We start from the raw sequence: 12,877 nt of genomic DNA, 5'->3' as shown, positions 1-12,877 counted from the left end.
GACTGATAACAAAGTATTCATGTACTGCATCACTATTACTCCTGTTGTGTAGTACTCTCTTCAACCACAAGGGGGTAATCAAGTAGTGCATATGCAGCTACAAAGTGATATCAATAGGAAAATACAGTGGGTGGACAAGTAATGGGATCAAATGCAGTCTTATATAGTAGCCCTGCAATAAATACTATCATTGTAAATCTAGTAATGCTCAGTGTTGTCACTCCAGTATACATGTAGGGATGCAGAAGAAAAGCATTCTGCAGTCTGACATAGCGGCAAACTATGGTCTACACTGTTCCAGTACCACCTCCGTCATGGTCTCAACATAAATGCAGCATGAGAAGCTTCATAAAATGTAGTATTGGCTGAGTGTTATTGTGATTGTGAATAAATTGCACGAGTGCTTGTGTTACTTTCTCTGCTCCCTGTAGGGACTGTCAGGTTTACAGAAGCAGACATCAACCCAGGAGGTCCCTGGTTCTGGGGTTTCAAATAGTCCAAATCTCCAGCAGTGATAAAAGTCTGTGTCACTGATTTATTATGTAAGTGCTGTGGGGAACTTAAACTGAAACACATATACTGCTGTACTTGTTATCATTGAAACTGAATGCTGAGGTGACACAGATATAACAAGCATTGACTATCGCTCTATTGAGCAAAGCATTTAAAACAAAACAAGCTCTTGTGGCATAATTAATGGCATATCATTTTAATGATTAATGTACAGTATTTGTATACACTTCGAATCCTGCATTAGGCTTGGAATTAAAAATTTAAGGCCTATTGTGTCCTACTTTATTTCCTTTCCATTCTTACTTGCGTGTGTCTCCAAAGTCGACAGAATTGATGGTGGAGCCTGGTTTCCTCCAGCCAATCAGGTACTTGGACTGAGCTCCCTGGCGGGGGTAGAAGCTCTTGGGCCCCGGGGACACCGAGGATTGGGATGAAGGAGAGGTGGCCGAAGATGATGACTCTTCTCTGGGGGAGCTGTGGCCTGAGTGTCTGGTGCTGATGGACAGAGGAAAGAAAGAGAGTGAGACGTGTTACTCATAATGGCAAGGAACCACAAACAAGTAAGATTAAACTCAGGTGAAGATATACAGGCTGTGTCATGATCTTAAGTCTGAAAACCATCTTAAGGAGAAGCCCCATAAGAGTTAAGTTTGGTCTTGGGTCAAGCATTAATAGATTAATGAATACATTTCATCATCTAGGAAATTTCCAGGGAGGACATATATTATCGAGGGATCACCTGCGGTCAAGGCAATCCTGACAGCCTCACTCCCCCTTCCACCACTGTGACAGAATACAAATGTAGCTTTAATGCTGGACAGATGATGCTCAGGTCATGAACTGTAACTCTATCTGAACGGGCAAACGAAGGCCTGCTCATACAGGAAGAGTGGTACACTGGAGTTCTCTCCGCTCTAGACACCAGTTCGGCTGTGAAAAGGTGGACACGTGTTCCACATTTCCTGAGGCCTAATGTGGAAAGATAAGAGGGGGTCAAAATTACTCCTGTGCTTGGTTTCCAGGAAAGACTTGTTGAGAGGGAAGTGGTTTAGTGTGTGTTCTTCTTGGGTGAAGAAATATTGGCTTTGGGTAATGAGTATTGGAAACATATTGAAGAGGTAATGCAAATACTGAGATGACAAATGACAAAGTGGAGGAGGTTAAATTTAAAATTACAGCAAAACCGAAATTGGTTAAAGCTGTATGAGGCAACTTTTATTCAGAGAAATGAGATTAACAGCATGTTGTCAGCATATTTAGGGCGTATGCTATCGGCTGTGTGGGCGTGGCTACAGGTTGACTGCTTGTCCTATCAAGGTAACAGTGAGAGAACAATAATGGTGGAAAGCAGTACAGAATTTAAAGAAGGAGTAAAGCTAAGTGGGCAGCACAAAAAACCAACTAAAAAGTGAATATCCTAAACTATTTGTTTATATAAAACAGCACATTGATTGTGACAGTCATCTGCTTCAGATGATCATTACCTCAGCCTCAGGCCAGATTGCATTTCTTTCAGGGTAAACAGTTCTTCAAGATGAAGAACAAGTGTTTGAGCAAGAAGTTGGCTAACTTTGAGTTTATCAGTGCACACAGTGTTTTCATGAAGAACACTGAATGTAAACCACAATCTTTTCTATCTTTTAACCCTTCACAGCAAGTAATATTCTCCTGTGACCCCTCATGACTTTTGTTTGTGAACTGAAAGCGGTTCAACAAAAGTCTGAATCCCGTTTTTTCAGAGATGTGAGGACATAAACTATCCAGCATTTTCAATAAGAAGAATAGCAGAAATGTTTTTATCTTCTTCTGTCTTAACCTACAAACCCTCAGATTTCTCTTGCAACTTCTTAGGTAGCCCTGTCTCCAGATTTGGAACCACTCCCTTACAGGATAAAGCTCCACATGGCTGTGGCTCCACATTTTGAGATAAACTAACTCCTCCTCCCCCTCACACAAACACTGAAAGATCACCACCATGTACACAAAGACAGACCTTGAGTGTGACACAGCATCACTCAGACTGTAGGTGCTGCTATCTCGAACGAGGAGATGAGTAGGTGGGCTTCGGCCTGTACCGTCCAGGCTCCTTTCTCCGGGAGGGCCTGGGGACTCAGCAGCAGCAGGTGACCTCTCCAGCATCCTGTGTCTTTGTCCCTCGGTGGGGCTGTGCCACGGAGACGCTGACCGCTCCCTGCTCTCTCTGCTTCCACTGGGAGCGAGCAGGGAGGTGGTGCTGCCATGATGAGAGTGCGGGTGGGCGTGGTGCGAGGCTCCGTAAGAGCTGGTGTCGATGCCGCTGTCGGCCGACGCCCCTTGGAGATAGCCTCCTCCTCCCAGGCCATTGGGCTCTGTGTCACCCTGGTCACCGCTGGAGCCTCCGCCCACTCCCAGTTCATACCATTTATCACTGTCGCTGTGGCCGCCGCTGGAAGCTGTGCTAGATAGAGTGTTACTGCTGGAGTGACCAGAGTAAGGGCCGTCCGACTGCCAGAGCAAACAGAGTGGAAGAGCGAGAGATTTCCATGTTAGTCAAAACATCAGTATTTTCAGTCACTGGGTGAAAACCACATCATAAAATGACTTTAACATATCAGATTACAGTAATATTAACTATGCTAACTGAATGCTAAATAATGTAGCTTTAAACGGTACACAAACAGAGATTCACAAATGGTAGAAGTCACTTGAATGGCAGGTGTATAGTCAGACCTGGCTGCCCTTCTTCGGGGACAGGTGGATGACCTGCTCTTGCCTCTGGATGCGAGGAGCTCCAGAGTAGCCTTGACCAGACTTGGAGACTGGGGCCTCTGCAAAAAATAGATGGGTACACAGAGATGATGACCAAGACATGCATAGACCCTGCGGTGCAAACAGATGACTTGTTGATTATTCGACAGAGAAGTTGCCCCCCCCTCCTGCTCATTTATGTGTATTTTGCTACTACAGCACCCCTGCTTCCAGGAGGCTCATAACACTGACATTGTTTTCATTCTGCCTCTGCCATCCATGAACAAAAACCCAGATCACTTGTCATCAAAAGCAACATTACAACAAATGGAAATGTATCCCCTGGCAGAGTCTGCTGGCATTGTTTGTTCTGGGCAAGCTGTGCCACGTGAGAGAATGTGTGTATGTGTCCTGAAGCAAAACTCAGGGTATAAAATGGGACTGTTGTGTAATTGTCTCGATGTTATGCAACGAGACATACAGAGTAGGCAGCTAATGACCACAGCACCATGAGGGGGAAAGCTAAGGGAGGTATCATAACATCTGCTGGGCTGAATCTCGTAATGTAGTGAACCCGCTCATATCTCACTAAGAATATTCATGACTCTGCATAGTTTCCTCTGCACAGCGGCCCACAGGGCTCTCTGCTCTAATTAGAGACGGTTGCATGTGTGTATGCTTGTTTGTTTGAGTGCTTGTGTGTGTATATATGCACTATATGAGACTACATACTTGTGTGTGATATACTGTTTTGTTTCTTAAGAGTTGTTATATGCAATTGGTCAACCAGATGTATTGATATGAAAAGCCATTACATGACAAATGCAAATGCAGCTTGCGTTAATGTGTACATTCTTGTAGGCTACAGAGTTAAAAGTTGCAAAGCTGCACTATGGGATAGCAATTTTTTTGCATCTCACCACCCAATGTATGAATTAACTATAAATCTGCCACAGGGTATCAACAGAACATGCAGCAAATGCTGTGTTAAATGGCAGATGCAACAGGAAATCTTGATGCAATAATTATATTAATGCAAAACCTTGTATTGAAAACTATATACAATGTGTTTGTATTGTTTTATGTAGGCAAATAAAAAAAAAAAAATCAAATCAAAAGAGCAAAAGTGAGTCTTCTGCCCTCTGCATGACTTGTGTTATTTCTGGACAAAGCATAGCCACATCATCATCGCTGAGGACAAGCGGGTCAAGGGGGTAAAAATGGGAGGAAGAGGAAAGGACAGAACCCTAAACCACAGAGACAGCAAAGTGGACCATGTAGGGCTGGACACTTGGCTGACTTAGGCTGAGCTGGCCTAGCATGCATTGTTCCACCCTGACCAATAAAGACTTAAGTGCTATAAACAACCACAAAATTAAAGACTATAGCCCTTCTCTGTGATTGTGGCGGTCAGAAACAGGTTGAGGACATGGCTGAAAGCAGGCTGGTCAACAACCAACCAAAGCGACATCCTGCTGGGAATCAGAGGTGCGGTAAAGGAGCATGTAGTCTTTATGGCTTTCACAGACCGAGCTGGAAAACGAGAAGAAAACTCCCCAAAAACAGTATATGGGAGAATACTCATAATTAAATGAAAGCCAGTGTACAAGAGCATAAAAGGATGAATGAGAGGCAAATATAAACGGCAGTGGAGAGTAAGAAACAGACAGGGAAACAGAGGGAGTGAAGGAAAGGCACACAAAGAATAGTTTGGCCAACTGTGTTGACAGGAAAGAAAGAAATTGCCCCCCTTTCTCTTTTTTCTTCTGTAAAATAGAGAGAAAAGTGACAAGACAAAGCCATATATTGCAATTGAGATCAGTGACTCAACACCTCCCTTTTCCCCCTCATTCAATAATTCTCTCTTCACTATTTCTGTTTGTCTCATTATCTTCCCACCTTTTTGTCTGTTTGCAGAGACATCAAGACCTTCTCTGTGAAGGCAATATAATTCACAGCTAGCTGAGTGGGAGAAGGAAGAGGAGGGAAAGAAGGGGAGGAGACGTGCTGTTCAGAGGCAGTGTGGATTCTGTCAGAGTTGGTATCTCTGGATGATTTCTTTCCTGTGCTGTTCCTCTCCAGCTATTCAAGAGTCAAGTGTCCTTACATTACTCCCATATACAGTATAACAAAACATACACACACACACACACACACACACACACACACAGACACACACAACAGACTGATGTTTATAAAACCAACATGAATAAATACATTTACATTTCTGAAAAAACTAAATAGAATCTACTTGCAATATTAATCCACCATGATCACTTTATTAGCTCCACTATTTCAAAACAAAATATATTCACCTGTTGACCCTCGCTCTCCTCCTCCCCCTTCCTCCATTCTTGACCAATTGGGAGTGGATTTTCCACTGCACCCGCCCTCTCCGACCACCTCCCGTCTCTCCGCGGGCATCGGAGAATGGCGGTTGCCTGCAAACCTGGGAAATGAGCACACAAAATCAGACAGTACTTACAATACTTTGTTTTTAAAGTCAGCTGTAATGTGAGTTTCCTCTTATTAAAAATGCAGAGCAAGAAATGAAATGAAATGAAAAAAAAAAAGCGTTTGAAACATAATAGATTTTCCCACAGGCTATAGTGGGTGGCTGTAAAAGAAAAAAAAAAAAAAAAAAGATAATTTATCATAGACAAAGACACAAATGCTCCTACACCATCATGGACTGACACAACTGTCAAATGAATACATTTCAAGCCAACTTTTGCTATAATGCAGATAATAAAATATGAATTAAGTAAGTTTAACTCTGTGGGTTGAAATGAAAAAATCTGATTCTTAAACTGAAATTGAAAATGGTCTCACAAGGTGAGACCAGTTCTGTCATAAGATGACGTTATAATGCATCATCTACTGAGTGTTAATTCACAATGGCTGAGGTGACAGTCAAAAAATACAGACATCTATGGTTAATAATTACCTAATGAAGTGAATATTTAAACTTTTCACAAAATAAACCCCATGAGGCAGACTTTTTGTTTTTTGATATGACACATCACAATCTGCATTAAAAAAAAAGACACAAGTCCAGCCACAGACAAACACAATCCCCCTCCCTCCTCTTCCTTACTGCTCAGGCATGGACTTCTGTCTCCAGTGAGCAGAGCTTCCGGAGGCGTCACTGGAACAGGACAAGTTGCTTGGAGAGCTGCGATTGTGAGGGGAGCGACCCAACGCCAGGGAGGAGGCCAGGCTGTAGCTTTCACTGCCCGGGGACATCCTGGTATAAATACAACACATACACACAGGAAGTGTTAGGACGTTCAGGCACATAGAAATGGAGGAACTAAAGGGAGATGAAATAAACAAAGCAAAGCATTGTAAAAGTTTTTCCTTCAGAGGAAATTCCATTGATTTCTACTTTGTGATCCCAGTTCCCACATAGTCTGGATGAATGAGTATCATGAATACTTAAAAGTTTCAGCCAAAAAAAAAAAAAAAAAAATCAGGTACATACCCAACAGCTGCCTTTTATGTGCTTTATCAATACACTAGCCTGCAGAAACTAATTTCTTAGTCTTGAAAACAGAAGCTGCAAATATTAATTATTTCACATGAAAAAAGAAAACTGCCAAAATACCAATGACTCAATGATTACTTCACCAGCTGCTGAGAGTTCTGGCCTTCAAAATCCATATTTTCCAGTTTGTACTCTCTGTTGGAAACCTTTCCCACCCTCCTTATTATAAATAAGATTTTCCACAAATCCATATTTAAAAAGCCGACAGGTTCTAACCTTTTGGTGTCCAGGGGTCGACCGTCACTGCTGACGCTGCGTGGGATGACAGCGCCCCTCTCCAGCCTCTCAGCTGACAGGGTCTTCCCCACGGAGCTACCCAGGCTGATGGCCCTGTTGGGCGTGTGGGGCTGCGGCGAGGCAGTCAGTGACTGCTGAGGGCTGCTGGACGTCCTCTGCCATTTGTTGTTGTTGCTGCGGAAGGGGAACTTGTATTCGAAGGAGCCGCTATCGCTGCTGCTGCCCTTGTATTCTGACACAGGCATTCGATAGAGCTCTGAACAGCCTCTGTAGAGAGGGAAGAACGAAATTAAATAAGAGTCTGTTTGCCTCTCTCTGTCAGTGAGGCTTCATTCAGTGTCTCTTTCCTGGCAGTGATTAAAACGGTCTAAAATATCAATGTCTCTTAAAATTGACCCTGACACTCGTTATAACGCACAGCACTAAACTTCTGCTTAATTTATTAACCATCTCTGGAAAATAGTAACAAAAGTAACATATTAAACAAGCGCCCAGCAGAAGAACCATCCCACCTACCTGCGTGGAGTGGCGTCATCATGTGGTGGGATGATAACAACACGCACTGTCACCGAGGTCCGCAGGAGGTCGATCATCTGCTCGTGGGTCAGTGTTGCTACAGCAACCTTGCAGATTTCTACCAATCGGCTTCCCTGCCGCAGTCCTGCCTGCCAGGCATAGCCGTAAGGCTCCACCTAGCAGTAACAAAGTTTCTCTTTAATATACTCACAACTGGTCAACATTACAACTGAAGTGGTGAGATGCATAAGTAACGTAATACCAATAACCAAGACAGAGAGTTAATCTATCCACAAATGCCAACTCAATAGTTTTGCTAAATGTAGTTTTCTCCATTGAAAAAACATAATAAATTGGCATTTGTTTTTGCTGGTGTGTGGCTGTGTGATACTAGTACATCTAATATCAGACTTTGTACAACAACACATGCGAACAAATGATAGCCGCAGTCTGGGGGCTACACTGTGTGATTCGATCACATGTCTGATACGAGGGAGAGCAATGGTATAAAGATTTCTCCAGTAAGCCTGAAGTAAAGCAATAAACACTGCAAAGATACAGAGCAGGAACTTATTTAATAAAAACACAAATACAAGTACAGATTCATCACATTAATAGGCAGACTATAGCTAATAAATCATATTCAGATGTAAACATGTGTTATGTATATTTTCAGAGTGGATACCTCAGCTACGATGCCTTCATAGTTCACGTGGAAGCCTAGCTGCCCCAGGCCATTTCGGCGAAGCGTCATCTCTGATGTCTCACAGCCTTTAGTCAGGAGCTGGACAGCGGCAGGGCAGAGAGATGCACAATGACAGTGTGAGAGAGGGAGTGACAGTGATGATAAGAGGAGAAATGATGAAAAAGTGCAAAAAGGGGACAGAAAGAGGGAGACAGTAAAAAGGGGAAGAACAGAGAAAGAAAAATGGAGGTAAATTCATCTTATCTTAACCAACTTGAGTCAAACTTGCACAACAACCAAACACTGTGTGCATATACTTGCTGTTTGGAACGAGGGCCATCAATGGGATTATTCAAGGCTGCAAACATGAAGGTCTGCATGTGTGTGCAGGTGTGTGTACATGTGCAGTGCATATGTACAAATGCTTCCTCTTAGGTTGAAGAAAATAATTTGTAAAACTCAAGTGATCCCTTAGAGATTTCTGGCCATGAATAAAGATGAATTAGTGCTTAAGCGTAAGTGGCATAACTCTCACTAGATGTGCACGCACGTACGTTCACACACGTGACAGATAACAGAAATGAAAGCAGGTATGTCTCTTGCCACGACACTTTCGGCTGTGTTCACAGAGAGATGCATTGCTCAGGAGAAACATTTTTGAACTTTATGTTTTTTCATGGAAGGATGTGACTCTCAGCATCAAGGAACGGTGGGGGAGGACGGCAGAGCGGACGCTTTTCTCTTTCAAAGGGTGAAAGTCGAAAGTTGTTTTTATGGAGACACAGCTTGCATCACCTCTCACAATGCAAAGGGCAACCAACAAGTTGACAAAGGATGTGGTAAAACCAATCCTCGATCTCTACTACTTTTTCCATCATGGTCAGTCACAGCTTCTCTCTCTCTCTCTTCCTCTCTCTCTCTCTCTCTCTCTCTCTCTCTCGATGCACCTAGCAGCTTCAAGGTGCCTTGACATTAGCAAAAGCTCTATAGAAGCCAAACTTCACAGGGAAACGTGAATAAATCATGCTGCAGACTGGCACCTGATAGGAATTGTTATGATGCTCTCTGATGTTTCTGAATGTGTGCGTGGGAGAGGAAGAGAGTACAAGAAAAAAAAAGGTTGATAAAGAGTAAACAAGAGGGAAAAAGAGAGCAAAGAGAGAGACTTACAGAGAGGGAGAGAGAGAAAGAGACAAGTTCCATAAAGCGAGTGGCCCAAGGCCACTTCTCTTCCTCTCTCTGGCACTGAAGTAGTCCAAATGATTGAAGATTAACGCCAGATGCATAAAATGCAACATGAAAGTGATACGCTTCTGAGTCCTGAGCCAAATAACGATGTGTGTTTGTTCAAGTATGTTTGTATGCATGTGTGCAAATCAAAGATGGTGGACTCAATCCAGGTTACATAAATACATGATAAAAACCATCACACACGCGCGCGCACACACGCACACACACACACAAACACAGTTTGAAGGTAGGGAGAGACTGGGGAAATGAATGTGTTCTAAAGCACCGATGATTACATAAGAAAACACCTTTTTTTTTCTAACCAGTTTCCATGGAAACAGCTAAGGAAGAGCTATCACCACTTTGCTGTATGTGTAGGTGTATGAGCCATTAGGAGTATGTTGTCCAGAGGTGTTTCTGAAACTCCCTCACTAAGCTGAGACCAGTAATGAGACAGCAGCTTTGGCATGTAGACACAGAAATGTTGTCATTTTGGCAGACTGACAGCCCACATGGATCGTAGGAAAGACTGTGAGTGGGCCAGGTAAATGATCAATGGCAGCCAGCAGCGTTTAACTCCATTGATTTGCTTTCTCTGTACTTGCCTGCTGAATGTGAATGAATGTTTGTCACCTTTAGCCGTTCCTCTGTCTCTTACAGAGTCTTTTAACTACCACATGGAGTCTGGTACAATTGTGCAGCATGAGTGGTGCCACCCATTTGGCAACAGGGACCAAACAATATTATTTCAGCTCTCTTGGCCAATAAACTTGGCAGCAACTGACCTAATTTGATTTTGAATGTGCAGTGACCCAGCAGAGAGCAGGACGCCCAACAAAGGCCAATTATTGATACAATTGAGAAAATAAAGCGAAAAAAATTTAAAAAATCACTTACTAAACATAGTGAGAACAGGTTTTGTAATTTCATTATCTCAGCATGCTGAGCACACTACCATTAGTCTCATCACATACGTAATGTATCGGTGTGTGTGTCTTCTAACCTCTAGACGTTTGACCACTTCTTTGAAATCCTCAGTGTTATTACTGATGCTCCTCAGTGACACACTTTCTCCCCGCTCATAGAAAATCCGCAAAGACGCAGGGCTGCTCAGCGTCCAGCCAATCACGTCTTTTGTGGCGCAGTTGAACACAACAGCCTTGGCCTCTTGGTCCAGCAGGATGAGAAAGTCATTGGAGATGGCGAGAAGACCCTCCAGTTCCCCTCCGGTCCCATGATCCTCAGCGTGGACCAGCCAGGTCACCGCCCCGAGGCTGCGCAGCTCTGCCCCTCCGTACGGCCGGCTCTTCTCCTTTTTCTTGTGGGCCAGTGAGATGAAAGGAAACTTTCCAGAGGGGTCGATGGGCGTGCTGGTGGTGTGGCGCTCGGCCAGGTCACGCAAGTACTCCTGGCGTGTTCGGGTGGCCATGGCGCGGAACTTGTGTGACTTGTGAGCAGCATTTTCTGCATTAATGACCTTGGCCAACAGGAAGTCCCGGAACACAGAGGACTTGGGGAAGGTCACACCTTCTGGGATTGGGGGGCCGAAAGAGGGCACATCTTTGGATCGAGTGACCGCCACACTGCAGCGGAAGAAGCAGAGCAGGAAGAGAAAATGAGACAAGAGGAGAAAGAGGGAAAAATTAGAGGTGAGAGGAGAAAAATTGATGGTTAACAAATCAGTTGTTCCAGATGGGCCGACAATTTGGCCAATGTAGGCTGCTGGGTGTTTCTCCTCAGACATTACAGATCCTATGGCTTAGAGTCAGTGTTTTATTGCACAGTAAATCAACATCCAAACATCCAAAGCTTGAAGGTTTTATGTCATAAAGAAAAAAAAAATTGCAGCTTAAAAATACAAAATCCTTGACCGGTATATATCATATCTCAGGTCTCAGATGAAAACAGATTGAATTTATAAGTGGTAAAGGTGTCAGAGTTAGTTCCAGTCTCCTTATTTCTCCTCTTGCTAAAATAATCTTGTTGGTCTCTGTATTATCTACTTCAAAGCAGTTGTCTGCTGCTGTTATGTTTCCAAATAAGTATGAATGAATTAACTATTAGGTGGAGGCTATGTGTAGTTGCTGCCTCTTCCTTACAGCATGTATTTCATTACTATGTCCTATATCTCCCTGTTTGTGCTGCTCTCCACCTCCCTTCTCAACTCCCTTTTCCTTCCATTAAGTCCCTGGAATGGCCATCTGAGGCTGTTTGCCCTGTCTGGTATGCCAGGAACTCAGCTGAGCAGCCATGGAGAGGAAGGAGAGGAGAGGAGGAGGATGAGGGGAGACTGCTATTCAAAATCTCCTGCCCAAAGCCCCAGACAACCCAGAGTGAGAGAAAGGGAAAATGTGGCTGAGAGGGGAAGACTGTGTGGGAGACTCTGAGGAGATATGGGAATGATTGCTCACTGGAAAAAAACACACAGCATGTGAGACAAACAGACCTAGAACAGATCTGTTAAATATCTCAGTCTGAGGCAGTGAACAAATAAGGGCCTAAAGAGGATTATGTCTGTACATGGGTCACCTGTCCCGGTCTCAACCTCTTCGTGACCAAATGAGCTCAATCACAGATCTTCACTCAGGTGATAATTACCGGTTGACAAGAGTAGCGGTGGAAGTCGGAGCCCTCATCCCACACACTTCCCTGCTGACATGCATCAGCACACATGTTGACACCAGGATTAATCGCTTTGTCTAATAAGCAACTAAAGTCAATACGTCTCCCACATTCCTAAACATACCCCAGAGACACCCTGTCCTCGCTGGAGACATGTGGTGTTCAATTATACTAACCGTCAAATTGTTGACACCTCATTTCCCACCTTTCCTTATTTGTGACAGACAGGGGTAAGAGAGGAAGCTCTTTTTTTCTGGTTGAAATTGCCTTGGAGAATGAAAACAGACTCTTATAATATAGAGTCTGTTACCTGGAGGTAAATTAATGCTGAAAATACCCTTAGTAGTCACTAGTGTGTCAAAATGTTGCCTGCATCTCCCACATTCCCACAAGGCATAACTAAGAAGAAGGAAAGAAGGTGGTGTGTGAACACATGTGTAGGTGGAGGGTCATACAAACATGCTAACATAAACATGAAGCTATTGTGGTAGGAATTTGTGTCAGCTTTCATTTGACTGGTTGTGTATTTTCAATATGAACCTTATCGCCCTCATTTGTGCCATCACAGAGAATAATTCAAACAGTAAAATAAAAATGGCACCATACTGTCAGTTCATAGCTCATCTGGTACATTTTAAACTTGTTGACTTGTCTCTTGTGCTTCTTCCACATTGATGTCATATTCAAAAAAGGGATGTTGTCACTGAAAGTTGAAAGTGTTACTTTGCTAGATCTTTGAAAAGCCTATGTGTTTAAGAATTTAAAATCAGACATAAACTGCATCAGAAACTATATGCAGT

At 43.4% G+C, this 12,877-nt stretch overlaps 1 protein-coding gene across 4 annotated transcripts in view; it reads right to left on the bottom strand.

The window, feature by feature from the left end:
• The window catches only part of sipa1l1 (signal-induced proliferation-associated 1 like 1), a 75,173-nt gene that overhangs the window by 8,298 nt on the left and 53,998 nt on the right, over positions 1-12,877 (bottom strand). For all 4 annotated transcript variants that reach the window (XM_071467416.1, XM_071467415.1, XM_071467414.1 and 1 more), the window contains exons 12-20: positions 10,459-11,038; positions 8,226-8,324; positions 7,541-7,716; positions 7,004-7,291; positions 6,338-6,487; positions 5,556-5,689; positions 3,223-3,320; positions 2,507-2,997; positions 817-1,008 (exon numbers count right to left, since the gene is read on the bottom strand). In XM_071467416.1, coding sequence (XP_071323517.1) covers positions 817-1,008; positions 2,507-2,997; positions 3,223-3,320; positions 5,556-5,689; positions 6,338-6,487; positions 7,004-7,291; positions 7,541-7,716; positions 8,226-8,324; positions 10,459-11,038 — 2,208 coding nt within the window. The remainder of the gene's footprint in view (positions 1-816; positions 1,009-2,506; positions 2,998-3,222; positions 3,321-5,555; positions 5,690-6,337; positions 6,488-7,003; positions 7,292-7,540; positions 7,717-8,225; positions 8,325-10,458; positions 11,039-12,877) is intronic.

Source organism: Trachinotus anak, unplaced genomic scaffold (assembly GCF_046630095.1).
Source record: "Trachinotus anak isolate AG129_WGS33_773 ecotype Australia unplaced genomic scaffold, CSIRO_AGI_Tana_v1 ptg000031l, whole genome shotgun sequence".
Classification (NCBI taxonomy): domain Eukaryota; kingdom Metazoa; phylum Chordata; class Actinopteri; order Carangiformes; family Carangidae; genus Trachinotus; species Trachinotus anak.
This window is presented reverse-complemented; position numbering and strand designations above follow the sequence as displayed.